Raw genomic sequence first — 20,338 nt, forward strand, 5'->3', positions numbered from 1 at the left:
GTAGAAGGACCTCAATCGGCCGTGGCCTTTATATTTATAGGCCGGGGAGGACATACCACTTCCAAATCGGGTTACAAACGAACTCTACAACTCAGATCTAACCTGATTCGGATTACACAGGACCAGACCGGTCAGACCGGTCAGCCTTCGGCAATGCCAATTTTGGCTTCCAACAATATATACGTCTAAGTGCTTCACCTTGGGGTTGTCCAGCCATATTCTTGAAGAAGAAGGATGATAGTTTGAGGTTGTGTGTGACTACCGACCTCTCAATGCGATAACCATTAAAAACAAATACCCACTTCCCCGTGTCGATGTTTTATTTGATCAATTGGCTGGAGCTAAAAAAATTTCAAAGATTAATCTTCGTTCTAGCTATCATCAAATCAAAATCAGACCATGCGACATCCCTAAGATCACCTTCTCCACATGATATGGACTTTATGAATTTTTAGTCATGTCGTTCGGTCTCACAAATGCTCCTATCTACTTCATGTATCTCAGAAATTTGGTATTCATGCTGGTGCTTGATAAGTTTGTCGTGGTTTTCATTGATGACATACTTATTTATTCCAATAATGAGGAAGAGCATGGTAAGCACTTGTGCATTGTTCTTCAACGCCTCCGAGACCATCAACTATATGCTAAATTTTTCTAAATGCGAATTCTTGCTGAATAGTGTGAAATTCTTGGGCCACACTATTTCTAGCGAAGGCATATCAGTTGACCCCAGCTCCTCCTCCCTCCCTCTCCCATCTCCTCCTCCCTCCCTCATCTCACTTGGGAGCAGCGGTGCAGGCCATGGCAGCCGATGCGCGTCCCCGTCTCTATCCTCTCATCCCAGATCTCCCTCCCTCTCCCTTCTCATTCTCCTTCTCCTCCCTCCCTCACCTGTGAGCAGTGGCGCAGTGCCATGGTGACAGGTGCGCATCGTGGCGCCTCATCTCCTCCCATCTTTCTCAATCACTGCCTCCCCTCCATTCTACCTCACGCTAGGGTGGAGGGGCGCAACGGCGGCATGAGGTGCCCGTGGAAGCTGCGCTTGGATGCGGCGGGCGGACCATGAAGAGCTGCAGAGGCAGCGGCCAGCGTGCTCGGATGTGGCGAGCAGGGCGCGAGGAGCTGCAATGGCTGTGGCGCAAGGTTGCAGTGGGTAGGGCGCGTGAGCAGCTGAAGCTGCGGCGGCGCGAGGGCTCCGCGGCGGCAGCGTGTGGGGCTCGGATGCGGCGGCAGAGCATGCTAGGCGATGGCGGCGGCGCTGTTTTTATCTTTTCTTTATCAAGATATTAAATAGAAACACCATCGGGTCAGGAACCGTTGGTGATGGACCATCGCATCACTATCGACACTAATCTAATGGCCTGTCCGAACCAGCGGTGACGCCACTTTTCAACCAGCGGTGACGCCACTTTTCAACCGGCGGTAGTGAAGGGGCTCTGTGGAGCGGTGAAAAAGGTCAGCTGCCTGCAAAAGATATATCAAATAGACAAGTTAGGGGACCTATCTATCTTATCCATCTAAACTTCAGACGGTGGCAGAAGGAACACATCTGAGAAAAATAATTAGACAGTTTTGAGAGCTTTCATCTGCTTTATTGCATTACTTGATAGCGTTTTGGCTAGCGGTGATTTTTATGGGGCTATTATCGGAAGTATTGCAATAACCACCGTGTTTTAGTCCACCATTTCGAACATCAAATAATGATCCATTTTAATGTAGTGTCTATAGGACACTTGAAAAAAGTGAATTGTGCTCAAGATAAAAAAAACAGTATGTCTAGCTGGCAAAGAAATTTCCACATACCAAATCACAAAATTTCAATGTCCTACCAATAAGTTTCCTTTATATAAATATAGCATTTGTATTTTTTTTTACATATTTTGACTAATCATTCTATTACAGTTCTTGTTCATTTGGCACATTTGGCACTGCTCTAAGAGGATCAGCACAAGGGAGCACTTATAATTAAATATAGTCTGGATCTTTGGTTGAGTTGTGGATTTATGGCTTCCTCTTTTACAGCGCTGAAGTTGGCTCTTCAGGTGAGTTTTCCCTGCATGTTATTTAACTGTAAATTAATAGTACGAACATGTGCGGAAAAAAGCATTGCAGTAGTATCCTTATGATAATAAACTAAATCAAACTTGGTTTATGAGTAGCAGTATGGAAATATACGTTGCATAGTTTCAGTTTTGAGTAGGGATGCAACTACAACAAAACACCCATGTAGAGACACAGACACTATTTTTAGCTTCTAGAGACATTTTATGTTTTCTGTGCATAACCATAGAGTCGGTTTTCACTATGTTGTAGAGGTGCCACTACAACCAGTGTCTCTTTGATAGAAGAGACACTTTGCTAATGGTCTCCATGTTCTATAAGACAACTTGTAATGACACACTATTATGTCTCTACCCTCTAGGTGTCTAAAAATTACTAAAAACATGATAATACTTGAGTAATGTTGTTTTGAAGCTTGGAAGCTTGGAACTCAAGACCTCTGCATAATCCTCAACTTGCTAGCCATCTCAACCTTACACCAATTGTTACACATATCTTAGTATAATTCTTATGAGTATTCCATAATGTGCCTCAATGATTTAAATAGTGTCTCAAGATATTAAGATGAATGGCTCAAACTATGCCTCTATGGGGCTAAGGTCAAAAAATTAAAGCATCTCAAACTTGCCCTAATAATCTGTATTGACATTTTATAAAATGATGTAAAATGTCTCTATAAATAAAAATTCCTCAGATAGTGTCTCAATACATGTGACGCTTTCTAAAGTGTGCCACAAGAAGTGTCTATACAATACATTGTGATATATTTGTAAAGACAAATTATAAATGTCTATACAAAAGTAAGAATGGCATTTCAAATAAATCAATCAATCAATTAGAAGGAAAATTATCTTGATCGTAAGTCGTAACTAATCAGATAGCTAAAAAGATACCATTGGGTACTCAGCCACTTGCATGCTTAGTTATTGTCACTAGTGTGTAAGTAACTAATTAATGCATAATATTCAAAACTAATGCAGGTGAGTAATTCTCTAAAAATCTTTATAAAAACATATTAAGTTGCTTTCATATGAAGTAGCAGGAAAACATACTCTATAGCAGAATAAAAGTGCTGCTTTGGTGGTATCTCAAGTTGATCAGCGCTTTTGTCAAACATCTCTAAAACCTTGGTCATTGTTGGGCGAGAAATAGGACTCACTTGTATACACCACAAGCCAATCGAGGCCATCTTCCTTGCCATCTCTTCTGTTTTTCCTGCCATATCAAATGAGTGCAAGCTTCCTACTTCAGCCAAATGGCTATAGATCAAGTCTGGGAAATATATCTCTCTAGAATTACCAACACTTGCTTTCAGATCCTTCCTTCCTCCCACCATTTCAAGAAGCATCATTCCGTAGCTGTAGACATCTGATTTAGTAGAAACTACTCCAAATCTCCTTGCAAAAACTTCAGGGGCAATGAATCCGATTGTCCCTCGCATGCCCGCCATTGATAGGTAACTCTCCTTTGGATTGCATAACTTAGCCAAGCCAAAATCAGCAATCTTGGGGACAAAATCATCAGCAAGAAGGATATTATGTGGTTTAATGTCAAAATGTATGATGCGTGTATTGCAGCCACGGTGCAAATACTCTAGACCTCTTGCAATACCTATTGATATATCATAGAGCCTATCCCATCCAAGACTTGCTTTTGAATTTTCATCATAAATGAATTTGTCCAATGACCCATTAGGCATATACTCATAAATAAGAGCTCGTTTTGATCCCTCCAAACAAAAACCAAGCAGGGTAACAATATTAACGTGAGATGTTCTTCTTATGCTGATAACCTCATTGACAAATTCTTCTCCATTTCTTGTGAAGTCCTGGAGGAACTTCACTGCAACAAATATACCACTTGGTAATGCACCTTTATATACCATGCCATAACCACCTTCTCCAAGTTTTTCGCTAAAACATCTTGTTATTTCCTTTAGTTGTGAATATTTATATCTCTTTGGAGCAAAGGAACCATAGCTTTCTAGTAGTTCCTCAATGTTCTCTTCATGAATGGAGTTCACTCCAATGATTGATTGAAACTTTCCACTCTTATGGATCTTGATGGCAAACACAACACAGACCATGACCAAGAGAATGCCCGCCACAGTTGGAACTAGTACAAAGAAAGTGTGTGACCAATGAGAGAAACAAAATTTATAGCATTCTAAAATAATATTATTATATAACATAACTACCTACCATGAGAAAATGGATACAATTATCATGAACCCAGTTCTAGTTATCTTTCTAGAATAATCAACTTTAACGATTATGTTGAATTTCTATCACAGAGTACTTAGTTATTTCTCCTCAAAATTAAAGCAACTGTATCACTACAGTCATGCTTCTAGCATTGTAAGTCACAGTAATATGAATATATCCTTATAGCAAATTGTCAACTTAGCAAATTGATTTATGCATTATATTATTCCTTACAAATACACTAAATGCGATCACACATGACCCATGATATTTTTTATTTAAATTTCTTGTGCTTACTTCCATCAAAATTATGTAAAAACGAATTGCTTTTAGATCATAATTAATAGTATGCTAATAAGTCATCAGAATATTATGAGTAAATACCCGTCAATGACATCCTTGAGCGAAACTTTCTGAGCTTGGCTTCTGTAAAATGAAATATGCATACACAATATTAAACATAAACAATATAGAGCCTGCAAATATATTTGAAGTTCACGGGCGTCATGTGCAGGTGACTGTATACAACTAGAATTGTGGTGGCTAGGGTTTTGATTAGCGTTGTAGGCATGTCTTTCCCACAGCCATAACTATCTTGGCGTATGCTAATTCAGTATGGCAATGCTATTTCTACACCCTAGGTGTAGGACGTTATTCGCCCACCTTCTATTGAAAATTTGTCTAGTAATTTTGCATCGCCGAAATACTGAATTAAATTTACCAAATTAATGAGAAATGTTAATAATAGCTCACCAATTACTGAAATATTGAAAATTTGTTTAGTAATTTTGCTACTCCTCTGGCACCATGGTTTAGGCATGATAATCCTCTAGCACTGTTACCAAAATTTCAAATTTAGGAGTGTCATCACCATGATACTTCTCTAGCACCTTTACCGAATTTCCAGTTTTGGTAACAGTATGATGCCCCCCCCCCTCTCCTTAAGACTGGCCTCATACATGCACTAGGGAATAGCATAATCAATGTAAGGCATGATGTTGTCTTTTTTTTTGGTGATCATGGCTGGATATGTACTTCATTAAAGGGCTATTTGGATCCACTCATTTTGGAGGAATTGAAATCTAGTTAACAAACTAGGCTGTTTGGCTTAGAATTTGACATCCCACCACTTTCTAACCATTTTCCAAAGTTTAGATATAAGCCTATGGTAAACTCATAGGGTGGGAGATAGAAATTGATTCTATACATCTCCAATCTATGTTTCAATTCTATAACTTATAGTACACTCTTTGACTCACTCCTCTGTAGTAGAAATATAGTACATAAGTATCTCACTCGTATTGCCAATAAGAGTATACAAATATATTCTATATATGATCATATTAGACTAATAGATGTGTCTAAGATACCAGAGGAATATCTTTATCTTGAGTGGGGCTTTTAATTTCCATATTCTCTTATTTAGATTAGGCGTCATTCTTACAAAGGATAATCTTGCAAAACGGAATTGGCAGGGGAACCAACAGTGCTGTTTCTGTCATGAGAATGAAACGATACAACATCTGTTTTTTGACTGCCGATTCACGAGAATGGTATGGGCTTCGGTCTATGCGGCCTGGGGCATACCAAAACCTCATAATATGCCTAGTATGTGTGGGAGTTGGCTCAATGGAATTTCTAAAGAATATAAGCCACTAGTACTTCTGGGCGCGACAGCCTTGTGTTGGTCTGTTTGGCTATGCAGAAATGCGGTGGTGTTCGATAACAAAAAATCTTCCTTTTTGCAGGTTATCTACTCAACTACGCACTGGCTCCGTACATGGGCTATCCTTCAGAAGTATACTTTGCAGGACAAGCTTGTAGCGGCCTCTCATTTCTTGGCACAGGTGGCCAAGGTTTTTTTTGCCCGGGCACATGGGTGGCGGTCTAGTCTTCGGATTGACAGTCATTAGTGTGGAAGGATCTTTATCAAACTCTTTTTAGGCTGTGTGTCGTTTAGGTAGAGGTCGGGAAATTTTCAAGACGATGTATCACCTTGATGTATTGTGCTTGAAATCAATAAAATTTCCCTTATAAAAAAAAGACTAATAGATGTGTGTCTAAATTATAATTATTAGAATGGAATTCAAATTCAAAAGTTCCAAACGGAGCCTAAAGAGAAAAGGAGAAGAGTTTACAAGCACCATATGGGCAACCAAGGGTAGCCCGAGTTGCGACAAGAGAATAATAATTTACATATAGTAATGTGTGACCAAGGTTTCGACCTAGAGCAGTAGCTAGACTCTACCTACTTGTAACCCGCTAGCACCTATTGAACAGACTCATCAGCAATGGTGTCGAGAAGCTGGTGTATACTTGTCTTGCTTGGCGGTCAAAAACTCTGTTGTTTACTCGATGATATTGTCTTTTATATGTTGCTGTTGCCAACATTTGCCCACATGAAAGCATCTAGACCCCTAATTTCGATTTTAGTAACTAACACTACTAGAAAACCCCTCATCCATCCACCACAAAAATACCAGTGCAAATTGGATCAAAGACTAAAGGATGGTAACACCAACCAGTATTAAGAGATACACATTTGTACCGGTACATATACTCACATTAGCACCAACCAATACTAATATGGACCCTTTAGTATTGGTTGGTGTTAGTCGTTGCCACCCATAAAGGATCATTCAAGGTTTAATTCTGAAGAAAAACATCTATTCTTTAGTTAGATATGTTGGGTAGGTGAGACGGTGAGGAAAGTACACATGATGTAAGAGGTCGCTGGTTTGAACCCAAGCATTGTACACGCGAAAAGCTTCCCTCCTTTAGTTAGCTGACTTATTTTTAAAATCATGGATCTTTCCTAGGTTTGAAATATTTGTTTTGGAATTTTTTTGGCGTCTTTCCCTTTTAATACTGGTTGATAATAACATTTGGTACTAAAGGTTGAGACTACTTGTAGTCTCGGTTGCGGACCGGTAGGGCTGTTTTCTAGTAGTGTAATGATAACATTTGTGGACTAATAATTTCATTTAAGATATAATAATAGGTTAGTCCCGGACATGAACCAAGCTTCAATGGACTATGGTGATACCTTAGATGATACCATCAAAAAAGCTCATGGCAAAAGTACATGGCGCTCCTTTTTCTATTTCACCGATGAAGATGTGATTGGAGAATGATACATGAATGGATTAATAGTCTAGATAGCCATACTATACTATGAAGTGGAGCCAATATTCATTTGCTTGATGGTTCTACAGTGTCACTACTATGGTTAGTGGCGTTTCAAAAGGTTCAAAGAATAGCATTCAAGATGTTTTCTAAAGATGTTTAACTGAGCAAGAATGGTGGATGGTCTAACTGCATGTGCAACGACATACCTTTTTATGGCTTCGCCAAATACATTGTTGAGATGAGAGAGCAAATTTTGAGTGGCAGACCGACCAACAGTGGCAAATGGTCCCCTGCTGCTATGTTAAACTTCAGGGATGAAACATTGATGTTTTTGTGTTGCACTCATCCTAGGTCGGACGGTCCAACCCCTACTGGTGGGCGAAACGTATAAAACGACCGACAGTCCGCTAGCTCCTAACTAGTGCCCTTCTCAAGCTGGATAGAGCCACTACCGGTTCTTCGGGAGTCCATGAGATTCTGACACACATTTATTGTTAAAATAGCCATTTTTATTTTAAAGAGCAGATTGTCCGATTTTGTAACAGCGGATAGTCCACTAGAATTGTGTTTTGACTTAATGTTTGAAGCTAACAGCTAGGTTCCCAAGGGTTCTCAATATATACATCATGTCTGGCTGTGTTTTAGATCTCATGGCTCTTTATAAAGTTTTGTTGATATACTAGAGTCATCTTTCTTCTCTCACTCACTTTCCTTTTTTGACATCGCAGCTTGTGAGATTGAGAGCATGCTAATGCATTGCATATAGAGTTTGAGCTTTGTGGTACTAGCTAGTCTTGAAGAAAAAATCATCAACTTGTTACTTGTAGAGTTTGTTGGATCCTTTGATGGCTTGGATGTTGTGGGACCATGCACTGCACTTTTGAAAAAAATTTAAGGAGCCCTTGTTATTCTTTTAGAATTACTAAATAAGTTTCCAGTAGTTCAGTATATATCACCCACTTTCTGTTACTAGTAAATATAATCATAAAAAACTGAACTAAATTACCAAGCTACTGAATAATGTTCAATAATTACTCGCGATTACTGAACTACTTAAAACTTATTTAGTAATTCTGCTCATTTTAGCTATTGGTGTAGAATAGCATACAACTCTAACCATGAATGCTCCACTTGGAAACTACTACAAACTCGGTAAATACATTAAGCAAAAGATGAATTGTAATTTGATTTTTTAAAGGATAAAATTGTATCCCTACTAACCTCTGTCACAGCCTAAAGAAAAAAAAGAAAAAAAATTCCTCGCCCGGGCCCACCCGTCAGCCTCCCTTTCTCCTTCCCCTGCTCTGCCTCGGCGCGACACACGTCGCCACCGCCGCCGGCCATCGTTGGGACACGCGCCGGCCATCCTCGGGCACTGCGCGCGCATCCTTATCTGCACCAAGTCTGCCCCTCCCCTTGCTCTCTCCTTATCCGCGCCCGGCTCCTTCTTCCCCCCAAACCCTAGCTCTGCTCCACCATGGCCGCCGCACCCTAGCTCCGTCGCCGCCGCGATTCGTCGCCGCCGGTGAGGTCCTCCCCGATCTAGCGCGTGTGCCCCCTAGCCCTCCCCATCCTCGACCAGTTTGGGCCCTTACCCGGCCTCCTCCCCCTCCCTGCTGGGCCGCCGGCGAGCGCCTCCGCCCGCAGCCGCCTAGCGCCACCGCTGGTGAGCCTCACCGCCGGCGCCTCCACCCCGTGCGCGCACCCTTTGCCCCGCTCCGGCTTCGCCTCGCTACGCCGCCTCGCGCCGCCGCTGCTCGCCGTCGCCGCGCACGACACCGTGGCCGCGCCCACAGCGCGCCCTGGCCGCGCCCCGCCGTGGGTCAAGGCCCATGGTTGGCTTTGACTCGGGCTGGTGGGCCGCTGGCCCGTGGGCCCCGCCTGTCAGCCTCAAGTCTGGCTGGCCGTGGGGTGGATCTAGCGTTTAGGGTTTCTTGATTTGTGCTGCAATGTTGAACTTTGCGTTGGAAAGTGGTAAAATGGCAAAACTAGTTTTGTTAGCCTTGTGTTCCTGCCTAGTTTCTATGATAATTTTTTTAGATTTGTTTAGTTGAGTTTGCATGCCTTTCCCGATTTATCTTGTTTAGAGTTGCTGAAAATTAATATATTTATGATTAATTATAGGAAAATGCTTTTGCTACAAAACCAATTTTCATGAGTTCTTTATAATGTTCTTTGCATGCTCAATTTAATTTGTGATTTGTGCTTGCGGTGTAAGTTCATTTCTTAATTCTTGCATCGCATTCATGCATTATAGTGACCGAACCGTTGGAGAACGAACCCGTGGAGCCCGCCAAGTCCGTTGGGCCTGAACCCGGAGTCCAGTTCGTGATCGAGTCCGAAGCTATCCAAGGCAAGCAGCTAAGCATGATTCCTTACTCCTATTTAATCTGAGTTAGTTAGTTACATCACCGGGTAATATGGGGTTATATAGTATGTATGTATTGCATTTTGGTACCTACTCTCTTGCATTACCCTTCCTTGAATTGTTATCCATGTCCTTGTCACTTGTTAGTCAGTTAATAACTTAATCTGACTATATGCTTAGCCCTGCTTAGAATACTCATATTGCTTGCTCGAAAGGAATGGTTTGGAGTATCACACTTACCTGATTATCCTTGATCGCACTTGAGCAACTGGGGCAAGTGAAATGCAGTATCGAGGTTCGAGCGGAAAGGTAGGGCCTAGAGAATGAAGTCACATGTGCATAGTCCGCTTGGATCGATTAAGGTCCGTTCGTGGATGACGTCGGTTTTGAGCACCTTTTCGTGCTACCACATATCCAATATAATGGTACGGATGAACCAATTAATTTCTTTGACTTGATCATTGATGTGCAGTCCTAGATACGTGGCTAAGGGCTATGCAGAGAGGCTTAGAGGTGTCCCCGGGTGGACCTATGTGTAGGAAAGTTTAGAGATGTCCCCAGTGGAAACTAAGTCTCTACGCGTAAGCTAGGTGTGAAAATTTCAATGATCGGGCCTTGTTGGGTACGGTTGACGTGGGTACCCTGTAAGGATCGCCGGGGTATCCGACCCTAGAGGGGGAGAGGGTGAATAGGGTCACTAAATCGCTTTCTAACCTAGGGCTCAATCTACTTGCATAAGATAAACCTAACACGTCCTACACATACTAGTTATGACTAAGGTTTATCTATGCTACTCTCTACTTACCCCAAAAGACTTGCAACCTATAGCCAATCCTAATCAAACTAACTAGGAAAGTAAAGGCACGCAAGATAGAGTAAATGCGGAAACGTAATACGGTAAGTAAAGAGGTAAGGGCAAGATGGATGCAAACTTCCGAGTAGAAACGGTCATGTAACGTGGTTCGGCTCAAATGCCTACGTCCACGGGACACCGAGGCTCTTCCGATCACCGTCTTGCACTAGGCCACCAAGGCGCACCGGCAAGCAAAGGCAAGTGCCCACAAGACACCGAGTCTCGTGCACCGCCACCGTCTCTCTCGGTCACCCGGCCGAAATCCACTACGGAGCTTCTCCAACAAGGAGGGGGTCTCCTCTTCCCCCGTACAAAGTGTCGGCACCGCTCCACACCAAGTCGGAGGGTCGTCGACGGGAATGTTTTGCTTACCTCGGCAAGACTTCTCTTAAGCTAGCTCTCTCAAGAGCTAAGCTTAATCAAGCACTAAGTACTCTCACAAGTGTGCTTAAACTTATATGATGTACAATGAAGCTCTATGGTGGTTGGAGGTGTTCTTCAAGTGTAGTAGACTTCTCTATCTCTTCAGCAACTTCAGCACACACCAAATGAGGTGTGGGGTGGGATATATATAGCCCAACCCTCCAAAACTAGCCGTTGAGAAAAGCTGACAGATTTCCTTAGCACCGGTTAATCCGACGCTCAGGAAAATCGCCATCGCCGATTTAACCGGTGAGTGCATTTTCCCAGCAACTAGCCGTTACTACTCCAACGGCTACTTGATCAATTGCACCGACGCTCTTGAATTCATCATCGGTTTAACCGGTGTATGTAAGCTCAGAAACCCCCAAAAACGGAGTCTCTGGACAACTGCACCGACGCTTGTCTTCAGGCATCGTCGGTTCAACCGACGCTAAACCCTAGCCTCAGCTTCTGGGTCCATTGCACCGACGCCATCATTTTTCCCATCGTCGGTTCATCCGGTGCACTCTGCTGACTGAGTCTTCTCTGAACTCATTGCACCGGTGTATGTAATTTGCCTCACGTCGGTTTAACCGGTGAGTGCAAATTACCTCTGTCTTGGTCCTTTCGACTTGATTTCTTCGGGGTTTTGTATCTTTTCATCCCTTGGACCTTTAAGCCTGATAATAATCATCTTAACACATATATTAGTCCAAGTGTTGTGTGTGTCATCAATCGCCAAAACATTATATTGAAATATGGCATGAGAGGCCATTTTCGCTACATACCCCCTTATCCAACTTTGGCCGGTTGGGTGAGTCGCATGGTCCTTGCGTCGTGTGGGTAAAGTAATACACCCTTGCAAGGTTATAATCAATTCGAATTGCCGCGCTCTCGGTTATGAGCACGCTCTTTATCCCATGAACTCCTCGTAGAAGTGCGGACATGTTGGAATGGATTTTAGTAACTCGGGAATAACTATGTTATTTTTAATATGTTCTACTAATATTTAATGGGGTCGGGCAACATTAATTAATTTTGCTAGGTGTTAGTTTAGAGAGCTCATGCTTATGCAATAATTACTTAACCTTAAAGCTTTTACTTGAGCCTTTGCATGATCCTTGTTTATTTAATCGCGTAAGTCTTGCGAGTACTTTTGTACTCAGGATGCTTCTAACCCTAGTTGAAGGTGAACCGGAAGTGGTGTTCGGCCACTTCTACCCTGCCGTTTTAGGTACGGGGGAGGAGTAGGTCGTTGAGGTTGGGATGGTGTCCTTGAGCAAGACATCATCATCGTAGTAGATTTTATCATAATCGAACTCCGTGAGAGCATGTAAATACAATAAATTTTAAATTCCTGTTTAATATGGCATTCGTGAGCCCAATGCTTGTAATGGAAGTTAGTTGAACCCTCCTATATTGAACTTGTAGTATTAAGATTCGAACTCTGGTATTGTAAAACTGCTCTTTGTGGATTATTGGCGATGTATTCGATTGTAAACGGTATGTGCATATGCTGATTCTGGGCGTATGTTGGAGCACATGCCGGGACTACCGGATTTGATATTATTTTGGATGAATGACGTGTCAGTTATTCGTATCTCTAGATGTGGGATAACACGTAGCACGCTCTCCGGCAAACACGTGTTAACTCTCATTTGAATGATAATGACCGACGATTCGTTTAAAGAGTATCAAATTTGACAGTTCTCACAACCTCATCCTTAACTTGGGAAGTAGTTCCTCTGCAGCACTCCCTCGATGCGAGCGGACCCTCCTACACTTGGATCCACACGTCCGCAGGTGAGTCCTGTACCGCAGAGGAGACTCATGCCTCTGGCAAGGTCTCTGTCCTAGGATAAAACTGTAGTTTTGATGTTCACAGAATTGACTAGAGCAGACACGACCCAAAGAAAAAAATGACCGTCCGTATGATCTCACAAAACATAAACGGAAGAAGACAGCCTTGGTCACAATCAAAATCCTACATTTAAGATTCCATCCGGCGGTTGTTGATCGGCGTTACCATCACCAAAGACTCAACTTGCCGGACCAGTGCGCGGGCCTGACTTTGGTCCACAAATTGCTCGCTTTATGGGCCTTGCCTTGTTTGGCATTCTACCGAAATAGCGCGCACATTTCCCGAAAAAAAAATTTCGCATGCATAAAATACTAAATGAAGTCTATTTATAAAAAATTTTTAGGGATGAGTGTAACTTTTCGCGACGAATCTAATGAGGATAATTAATCGATGATTGGCTATAGTAATGCTACAGTAATCGCCTCTAATCGCGCGGTCAAAGACCTTTTTAGATTCTTCAAGGTCACTAGCGCGGGAGTTCTGGAGTTGGTTTTGTAAACTGCCTTTGTTTGACACCGTAATTAGCGGTCAAAATATTATTATTCATAGCACGCTAAAATCCTAACGCGAACCAAACGAGGCCCTTGCTGGCTTCAAATGGATTCCCTTGCCACGTCAGGTGCAAGCAAAATTTTTATATGTTTATGTCCTACATGGCGCGGGTATAGTCATCCCTTGTGACGTTTTCTTATAATAATAATGATGGAAAGCGAGCGTCATAAATCAGCAATAATAGAAGATTCGTTACAAAATTTTTGATAAAAAATAAGCATTTTCGTCCTAGAACACCTTTTGCTACGCGTGATAGGTACGTTCGTCACCGAGGGTCACAAATCATAAAAATTGATGAAATTATCAGTTTTATGACATATAAAATATCACCTATCATAACATCTCTTGTAGTGTCGGCAGGTCTCCAGGACCGATTAAAAAAATAAAGCGTTGTCAGCATGGACAAAGACAGCAGTTTTGTTGTTCTCAGAACTGACGAGCAGACACGCGACCAAAGAAATGACCTTTCGTGTGATCTCTAATGAAATATTCCCCAATGAAAACGGACCGGAAGAAGCTTAAGACAACCTGGTCACAAATCCTACATTCAAGGTACCATCCGTGCGTTGTTGATCGGCGTCACCTTCACCAAAGACTCAACTGGCCGGACCAGTGCGTCACCAAATTAGACAATGATAACTAGTGAGCTACAGGAACTGACCTCGGAACCCCGCCGCCGTTGCTGGGCCCGGCGACGGCTCTGGTGGCGGCGCCGGCGCCACGACGATGGTCTGCGTGTTGGGCGGCGTGTAGAACGGCACCACCTCAAAGCGCGTGTAGCAGGTCAGTGAGTAGGCGCGCCCTCCTCTCGTCCATCTGCGTGCGTGCGGGCAGCAATGGCGGCTCATCGTCAGCTAGCTAGCTAGCTAGCTCATGGATGACAAAACAAGAAATCATGTGACCAGTATGTAAGAGTAGTTACATGGGCAATGACGCGGCGATGCGCTGGAGGCAGCTGCGGCAGTCGTCCGGCGACAGGTCCGCCACGCACTGCGCGAACCCGTACAGGCTCTGGTCGCCGGTGATGTTGGTGCGTCCGAAGGCAAAGAACCGCAGCGACGCGGCGGCGGCAGGAGCCAGGCGGTCCATGAGCCGCCCGAGCGCGGCGGCGTAGATGGCGGCGTCTCCGGCGCGCGTCAGGTTGTTGTAGAACGAGAACCTCTGCACCATGTCGGGGCGCGCGAGGAAGCTCTCGTTCGCGTACCGGAGCAAGCAGTTGTTGTACATCATGGCAGCGCCCGTGGAGCGCGGGCACGCGATGGTCACGTTCCCGGCCGCCATCCCGAGGCAGAGCCGGCACACCTCCGGGGGAGCGTCGGCGTAGCAGATGGCGAGACCGTAGGACTGGTCGGGGCCGCCGCCGGCCGTGTCGTTGCCGTAGCCTCCGTAGGAGACCGCGACGGTGACCAGGTCCTTGAGCATGCCGCGGAGGTTCGTGTCGTAGGGGTCCCCAGGGGTGAAGTTCGACGGCGAGCAGGATGACCAGACCTGAACTGTCTGACCGAGCGCAAGGGCGGCGCTGTGGACGGCGACGGCGAGGAGCACGAGGAGCAGGAAGTTCACGGCGGCCATGGTAGGTGCAGGTGGCGTAAGATCGAGTGATTGGTGTCTTGGTGAGCACGCGGTCGCAGTAAGGTTCAGACTGGGAAAGCTTATCAACGTGCTACCTCTGGACCAAGCAGTGCAATTCGGTGCGTCTTTCTTTATTTTGGGGCCAGTACCTTGCTTAGCCTTGTGACCATGTCCAAGGGTTATAACGGGTCCAGTTGTCATAGTGATAGATAGATCACAATTAATGAAATCATGGTGGGTCTGAAGAATCAATGCAGTCATCAGTTTACTATTGCGTCAACGTCAAGCTTTCTGAGGTCATGGAACCGTGTTGCTGGTCGTCTTTTCTAATCATGTATTGGCCTGTAGCTTTGGAGTGGGACTGGGGCTGCCAAAGGTACGAGTATGACGACTCATATATGAATGAATGAGAAATTGCAAGTGTGCAGATACATGTACAAGTTCACATTTTGTCAGGGACATACTTTTATGGATCCTCTAGACAGTCTCTACGACACCTGTAGGGATACTAATTAAGATCATAATGTAAATTTGTACTCGATCGCTCAGACTGACACGAGAAGAAATCACGGATGCTCTGCTTGTCCATGTCCACAAGGCGCCCTTCGCTACTTTTCCTACGATGTGTTCCGCTGTAAGCACGGGGCGGAACCGGGGCATGGCAGTGGCAGAATGGCACTGCGATAGGCAGCAACACAGCCCCGTGAGCATCTCTACTCTCCAAATTCTTGTTTATCTCTGAGGGGATTTCTTACTGAAATTATGTATTGAATCTATAGTGGCGTCAAAAGCTACACGAATTGTAGTTAAACCTACATGAAGGTGGTTCATGCTTTTTCCCTAAGAAGAGGTATGGCAATCCATGCAGTTTATCACAAAATGGTTTGGTTGTTGATTAATTCTCTTTTAAGAGAATCAATTCATGTACATGTGTTTTATGATTTAACTAGTGTGTACCCATGCGTTGCTACGGGAGCTGAAAAATTATTAATGCAATATTTGGAGCATGAAAAAACATGTTACTTCTCATACACTAGTAGGAGTATGTAAAAACATGATTTGAGTATTAGCGCAAGAATTCTCACATATAAAAGTCCAAGCATGCAACCACCAAAATGAGTACCAAGAACATAAAAGAGTATTACTTACATGGCACCATAGTTCTGACTGCATTGATGCTAAATAAGAGATTCCCAAGGTGGCAAGTTGCAGGTCATATAACTTGGGTTTAATCAGTCACCAAAAAAAAAACTTGCACGGTCACCCCAAATGACTGTCATATCTACATTCATTGATCCAGCAGGTAGCTTCCAGTCGAAGCGGTACATGAGGTTTGCCAGCATGATCTCTATGGTGGAAATTGCAAAGTTCATACCTGGACACATCCTTCGCCCACTTCCGAACGGCAAGAAGAAGACTAATCAAGTGGGCGGGGATGCCTGCGTCGCTCGCCACCTGGGAAGACCTGGAAGCTCTTCGTCAACAATTTCCTATACCTCCAACTTGGGGTCAAGTCGGTTCTCAAAAGGAGGGGGGTGTTAGCAGCACAAGTGATACGGCGATGCAGGCGTCTGGCCCAAGAGTGAAGAGGCCTAGTAGAAGAGTGTTTGGCCTAGAGTGGGAGAACTGAGTAGTATATGTATTAGCAAGAGAGGAGAGGAGAGATTCACTAATGTATGAAGACACAAACTATTTTTCCCAATTAATCTGTCCTCCTTCGATCCCCAGTTCTTGCTAGCCTTCCCCGATTCCCTTCTTCCTCCAATTCCACACTATCTGCTGGTGCTTACACCGTGCCAGCTTGAAACATATCAGTCATATACAGGAAGATCAGTAGCATTAGTTGTATATAATCGACATTATAATCTTTCATGGAATTTAAATAAACCCTATACTAAATTGATTATAGAATGTATTGAGAGATGATTTACGGGCATACTACTAATTATGCTTTAACATTGTTTCTGGTGAGTCCATATTCTTTTTGAACTGAGAGCAAAACATCAATTAAGTTGCTGATCTTGCCATCACCGTGAGTCCGTGATTCACTAATGACTTGCTAACATGGCCATCGATGAGCATATCAAGAAAGTTGTCCCATCTCTTGTTCACCTTCTCAGCTTTGGCGCAGACCACCCTCCTCACCACGCCCAGCCTCGCCATGCTTGGAAAGTCGTAGTCTTCCAGGTTGAACCCCCCTAGGAGCTTGGAGTTCGCATCGGTCAGCTCGTGGGAACAGCTTGTTCCAGCCTTCCTCCTTGAATAGCTTGCCCGACACGATGTTGCACATGATATCATTGGTGAAGAAGGGTAATAGCCCATTCAAGTCGACAGCCTTACCTATGCCAGCTGCCTCTCCAATTTTTTCCATGACCAGCCGCACCTACCAATTGATGATTATTATAATATACCATTCAGTCTCATCAGTTAAAATTACGATTCTCTTAAATTTAAGCGAATTCCATTTATACCACCAGGAAACAAAAATTATTGCTAACATTGATAAGAAAATCCAGTCATGACATGATTTTTGTATGACGAATAGTATAAGTGGAATGCCTTCGAAAGAACCAAGAAAAAGCGCCTATGGACTAGTGCTTAGCCTCTTGCTTTGCACGGAGGAAATCCTGGGGTTGAAATGTTGCCCCAAACTGGCGACATGACTCTTGGCTGAATAGCATGTAGCCGGTAGGCTCAGGTTGTTTTGTGTACTTTCAGAAACTGCACAAATATAAAATTCATTCAAACTGTTTGACTAGATTTTGTTTAAAAAGTTATGTGATTCACAAAAGTTAGATATTTTGCTGACAAAAAATGATGAACATTATATAAATCCTAGGTCATAACTACTACAAATACAGACTAAAAATATTATTATATCTAATAAATTTAACATTTAAGGCATGACATCATTTTTTTAATTAAGAAGGTGTACCATTACTACCGGCTCTGTTTGGTTTCGTAGCACATCGTACTGTAGCCAACTTTGACCGCTAATTAGGGATATTAAATAAAGGCAGTTTACAAAACTAACTCCACAACCCCTGCGCTACTTCGTGAGATAAATCTAATGAGGCTTTTGACCACATGATTAGAGGATAATTGCTGTAGCATCACTGTAGCCAATCATGGTGTAACTTGGCTCATTAGTTTCATCTCGAAAAGTTGCACCCATCTATGAAAATATTTTGTAAATAAACTTTATTTAGTACTCCATGCATGAAAGATTCCTCCGCGTTAGAGTTTAGCGGAACCAAACAGGGCTAGAATGACTCATCCCAAACGTCTCATCACCGCTGAGGCATAGTAAGAGTTTATATTTTTGTATTTCTCTAGGTTACAAGAGTTTACTCTATGCCTTTTTGTGGCAGTACTGCCCAAATTAATCCGGCTCAAGTGCGCTAACCATCATCTTAAAGATAATTCCGGCTAACACGCACTTCAAACGGAGTAATTCGGCAGTGCTGTCGGGTAAAGTCCCGAAGAATCCACCTGAGCGTTGATCGAACCCAAAGCTTACATGTAACCCACACGAAGGTGAGTCCAGAGAGTACAACATTTCCCAGATACATTACATTACAGAGTCTTAGCTTAAGTATTACAAACCAAGTTCGAAATCTTCGAAAGTTTCTTGAAGTTCGAAAAGAAAGTAGTTCAGAGTTTGCTGCAGCGGAAAATAAAATGAATTCTAAACGACGATACATGATGTCATGATGAAGCCCGTACACGACATCACTCTGCATTGCCATCGCTGGCCGGAGTCGTATCCCACTCCACCGACCAACCAGGAGGTAAAACACACGGCCAAGTCAAACTAGCTATCTGATCTTCAAAAGTATCACCTGAAAACAAAGTGGAGCCACAAGCAAGGCTGAGTATACTAATACTCCGCAAGGCTTACCCGACTAGGATATAACTAACCCTCTAACTAGACATGCAAGGCTTTTGGCTTGAGGGGTTCGTCTTTGCCGAAAAGCAGTGAGTCCTTATTTTCCGATTTTAGCTTTCAAGTTCTATTATGATTAACCATTCTACATTAGCATCTATCCAATAGCATACATGGTGGAAAAACAATTATTTTTCATCATTCAACCATATTTCTCAGCATCATTGTTCCACTTCTTACTCTATGTGGCAAAAGGATTAAGCAGTCTCAATATCCGTGAGAGACGGACGATTCGAATCGAATTTGTTAACCTGGCCAGGCAGACCTAAACACACGCATGGGGAATGCAATCACCCACGTGACTTTTCCCCTTTTTCCCCGGGCATGAAACAGGCCCACCGTCCTAGGGTGCCCTGCACCCGTGCGTGACCATAGACCAGACAGTGGGGAGTATGTTCCACGGCCGGTTCCATCAGGTACTTAAGCTTACCGATTACCATATTCTCGGCATGTGGTTAGTACGTTCAAACGCTTAACCACCACTACCACACACCGCGGCCTTATCCATTTTGACTAAACAGACGGGGTATCACAAGTACAACAACCCCGCCCGTAAACCTTATATTGCAGTGTGTAGTAAGCATTCAACTCCTATGAGCTCGCGAGTGACAGGAAATCACTCGACTTCTACCGAACCATTAGCATAGCCAACTAGCGACCTACACATACTAGTGTTCAAGCATAGGTACCTAGGATCATGCAACTAAGGTTCCAAACAATTCCTGCAACTTAAATGCATAATAAACAGGAATACAAATAGTTGCATAAATTAAAATAGGTAGGACATGCTCCGGGGCTTGCCTTCCTGAGCGGAGCTAGCCTTGGGCTCTTCTGAACTCCGGTTCAGGTCTTCGGTGGCTTCAGTTAAATTCACTTGAGCTTCACGCTGCTCACTCTCGGACTCCGGCACCAGCTCGTACGTACCGTCTGGGAGAGTAATCGAATCTATATGAAATGCATAAGTGTGAGTTACTTTAGTGATAACGATTTATTCGATTCTTCACTAATAAGTTGTAATCCAACGCAACTTAAGATGATTTGCAAAATATTCTGTCACATCATTTTGGGCAATCATTTATGGAGTAATAATCGTTATATCTGATTGTAACGACCTACCCTGGGATAACGGCTAAGATCTACTCTGCACGTTGAGTAAATCACACCTGCTAAATAACTCTCTTGCGCTTTCGTCCTCGCTTCGCGCAAAAGGTTGCAACCGGAGTTATTTAGCTTCCCGGGGCCTGGTATTTAAGCTGGTCTGGATTCATTTCTATTCTCAGTATGGGACTAAACTGCCGCCGTGCTACAGTAGCATGTCGCTACAGTAACCCCGGCCCAACTGACATTTGGCCCGTTCTGTTACAATCATCCCCCCTTAGGACTCGACGTC

General features: G+C 43.5%; 1 protein-coding gene across 4 annotated transcripts; it reads right to left on the reverse strand.

The window, feature by feature from the left end:
- Window positions 1-1,792: 1,792 nt before the first annotated feature.
- On the reverse strand, window positions 1,793-15,142 carry LOC120683548 (LEAF RUST 10 DISEASE-RESISTANCE LOCUS RECEPTOR-LIKE PROTEIN KINASE-like 2.4). 4 transcript variants are annotated; one of them, XM_039965631.1, is made up of 6 exons: window positions 14,353-15,142; window positions 14,092-14,246; window positions 4,650-4,691; window positions 3,361-4,176; window positions 3,221-3,276; window positions 1,793-2,053 (listed from the first exon to the last, which is right to left on the reverse strand). In XM_039965631.1, the coding sequence occupies exons 1-6, from the start codon at window positions 15,000-15,002 to the stop codon at window positions 2,039-2,041; spliced, it is 1,734 nt and encodes a 577-aa protein (XP_039821565.1). In that variant the 5' UTR covers window positions 15,003-15,142; the 3' UTR covers window positions 1,793-2,038. The 4 variants fall into 4 exon arrangements, with proteins under 4 accessions (XP_039821565.1, XP_039821563.1, XP_039821564.1 ...); XM_039965629.1 differs by having other exon boundaries at window positions 3,114-3,276; XM_039965630.1 differs by having other exon boundaries at window positions 3,221-4,176.
- Between the last annotated feature and the right edge of the window lie 5,196 nt (window positions 15,143-20,338).

Source organism: Panicum virgatum, chromosome 7N (assembly GCF_016808335.1).
Source record: "Panicum virgatum strain AP13 chromosome 7N, P.virgatum_v5, whole genome shotgun sequence".
Classification (NCBI taxonomy): Eukaryota; Viridiplantae; Streptophyta; class Magnoliopsida; order Poales; family Poaceae; genus Panicum; species Panicum virgatum.

Coding starts and splice junctions, on each gene's coding strand:
- LOC120683548 (XM_039965628.1), bottom strand. CDS start 15,002: ATGGCCGCCGTGAACTTCCTGCTCCTCGTGCTCCTCGCCGTCGCCGTC. Junction 4,177..4,649: donor CTCAAGGATGTCATTGACGG/GTATTTACTCAT, acceptor TCTTTGTACTAG/TTCCAACTGTGGCGGGCATT. Junction 2,054..3,113: donor CACTTTTATTCTGCTATAGA/GTATGTTTTCCT, acceptor AATAACATGCAG/GGAAAACTCACCTGAAGAGC.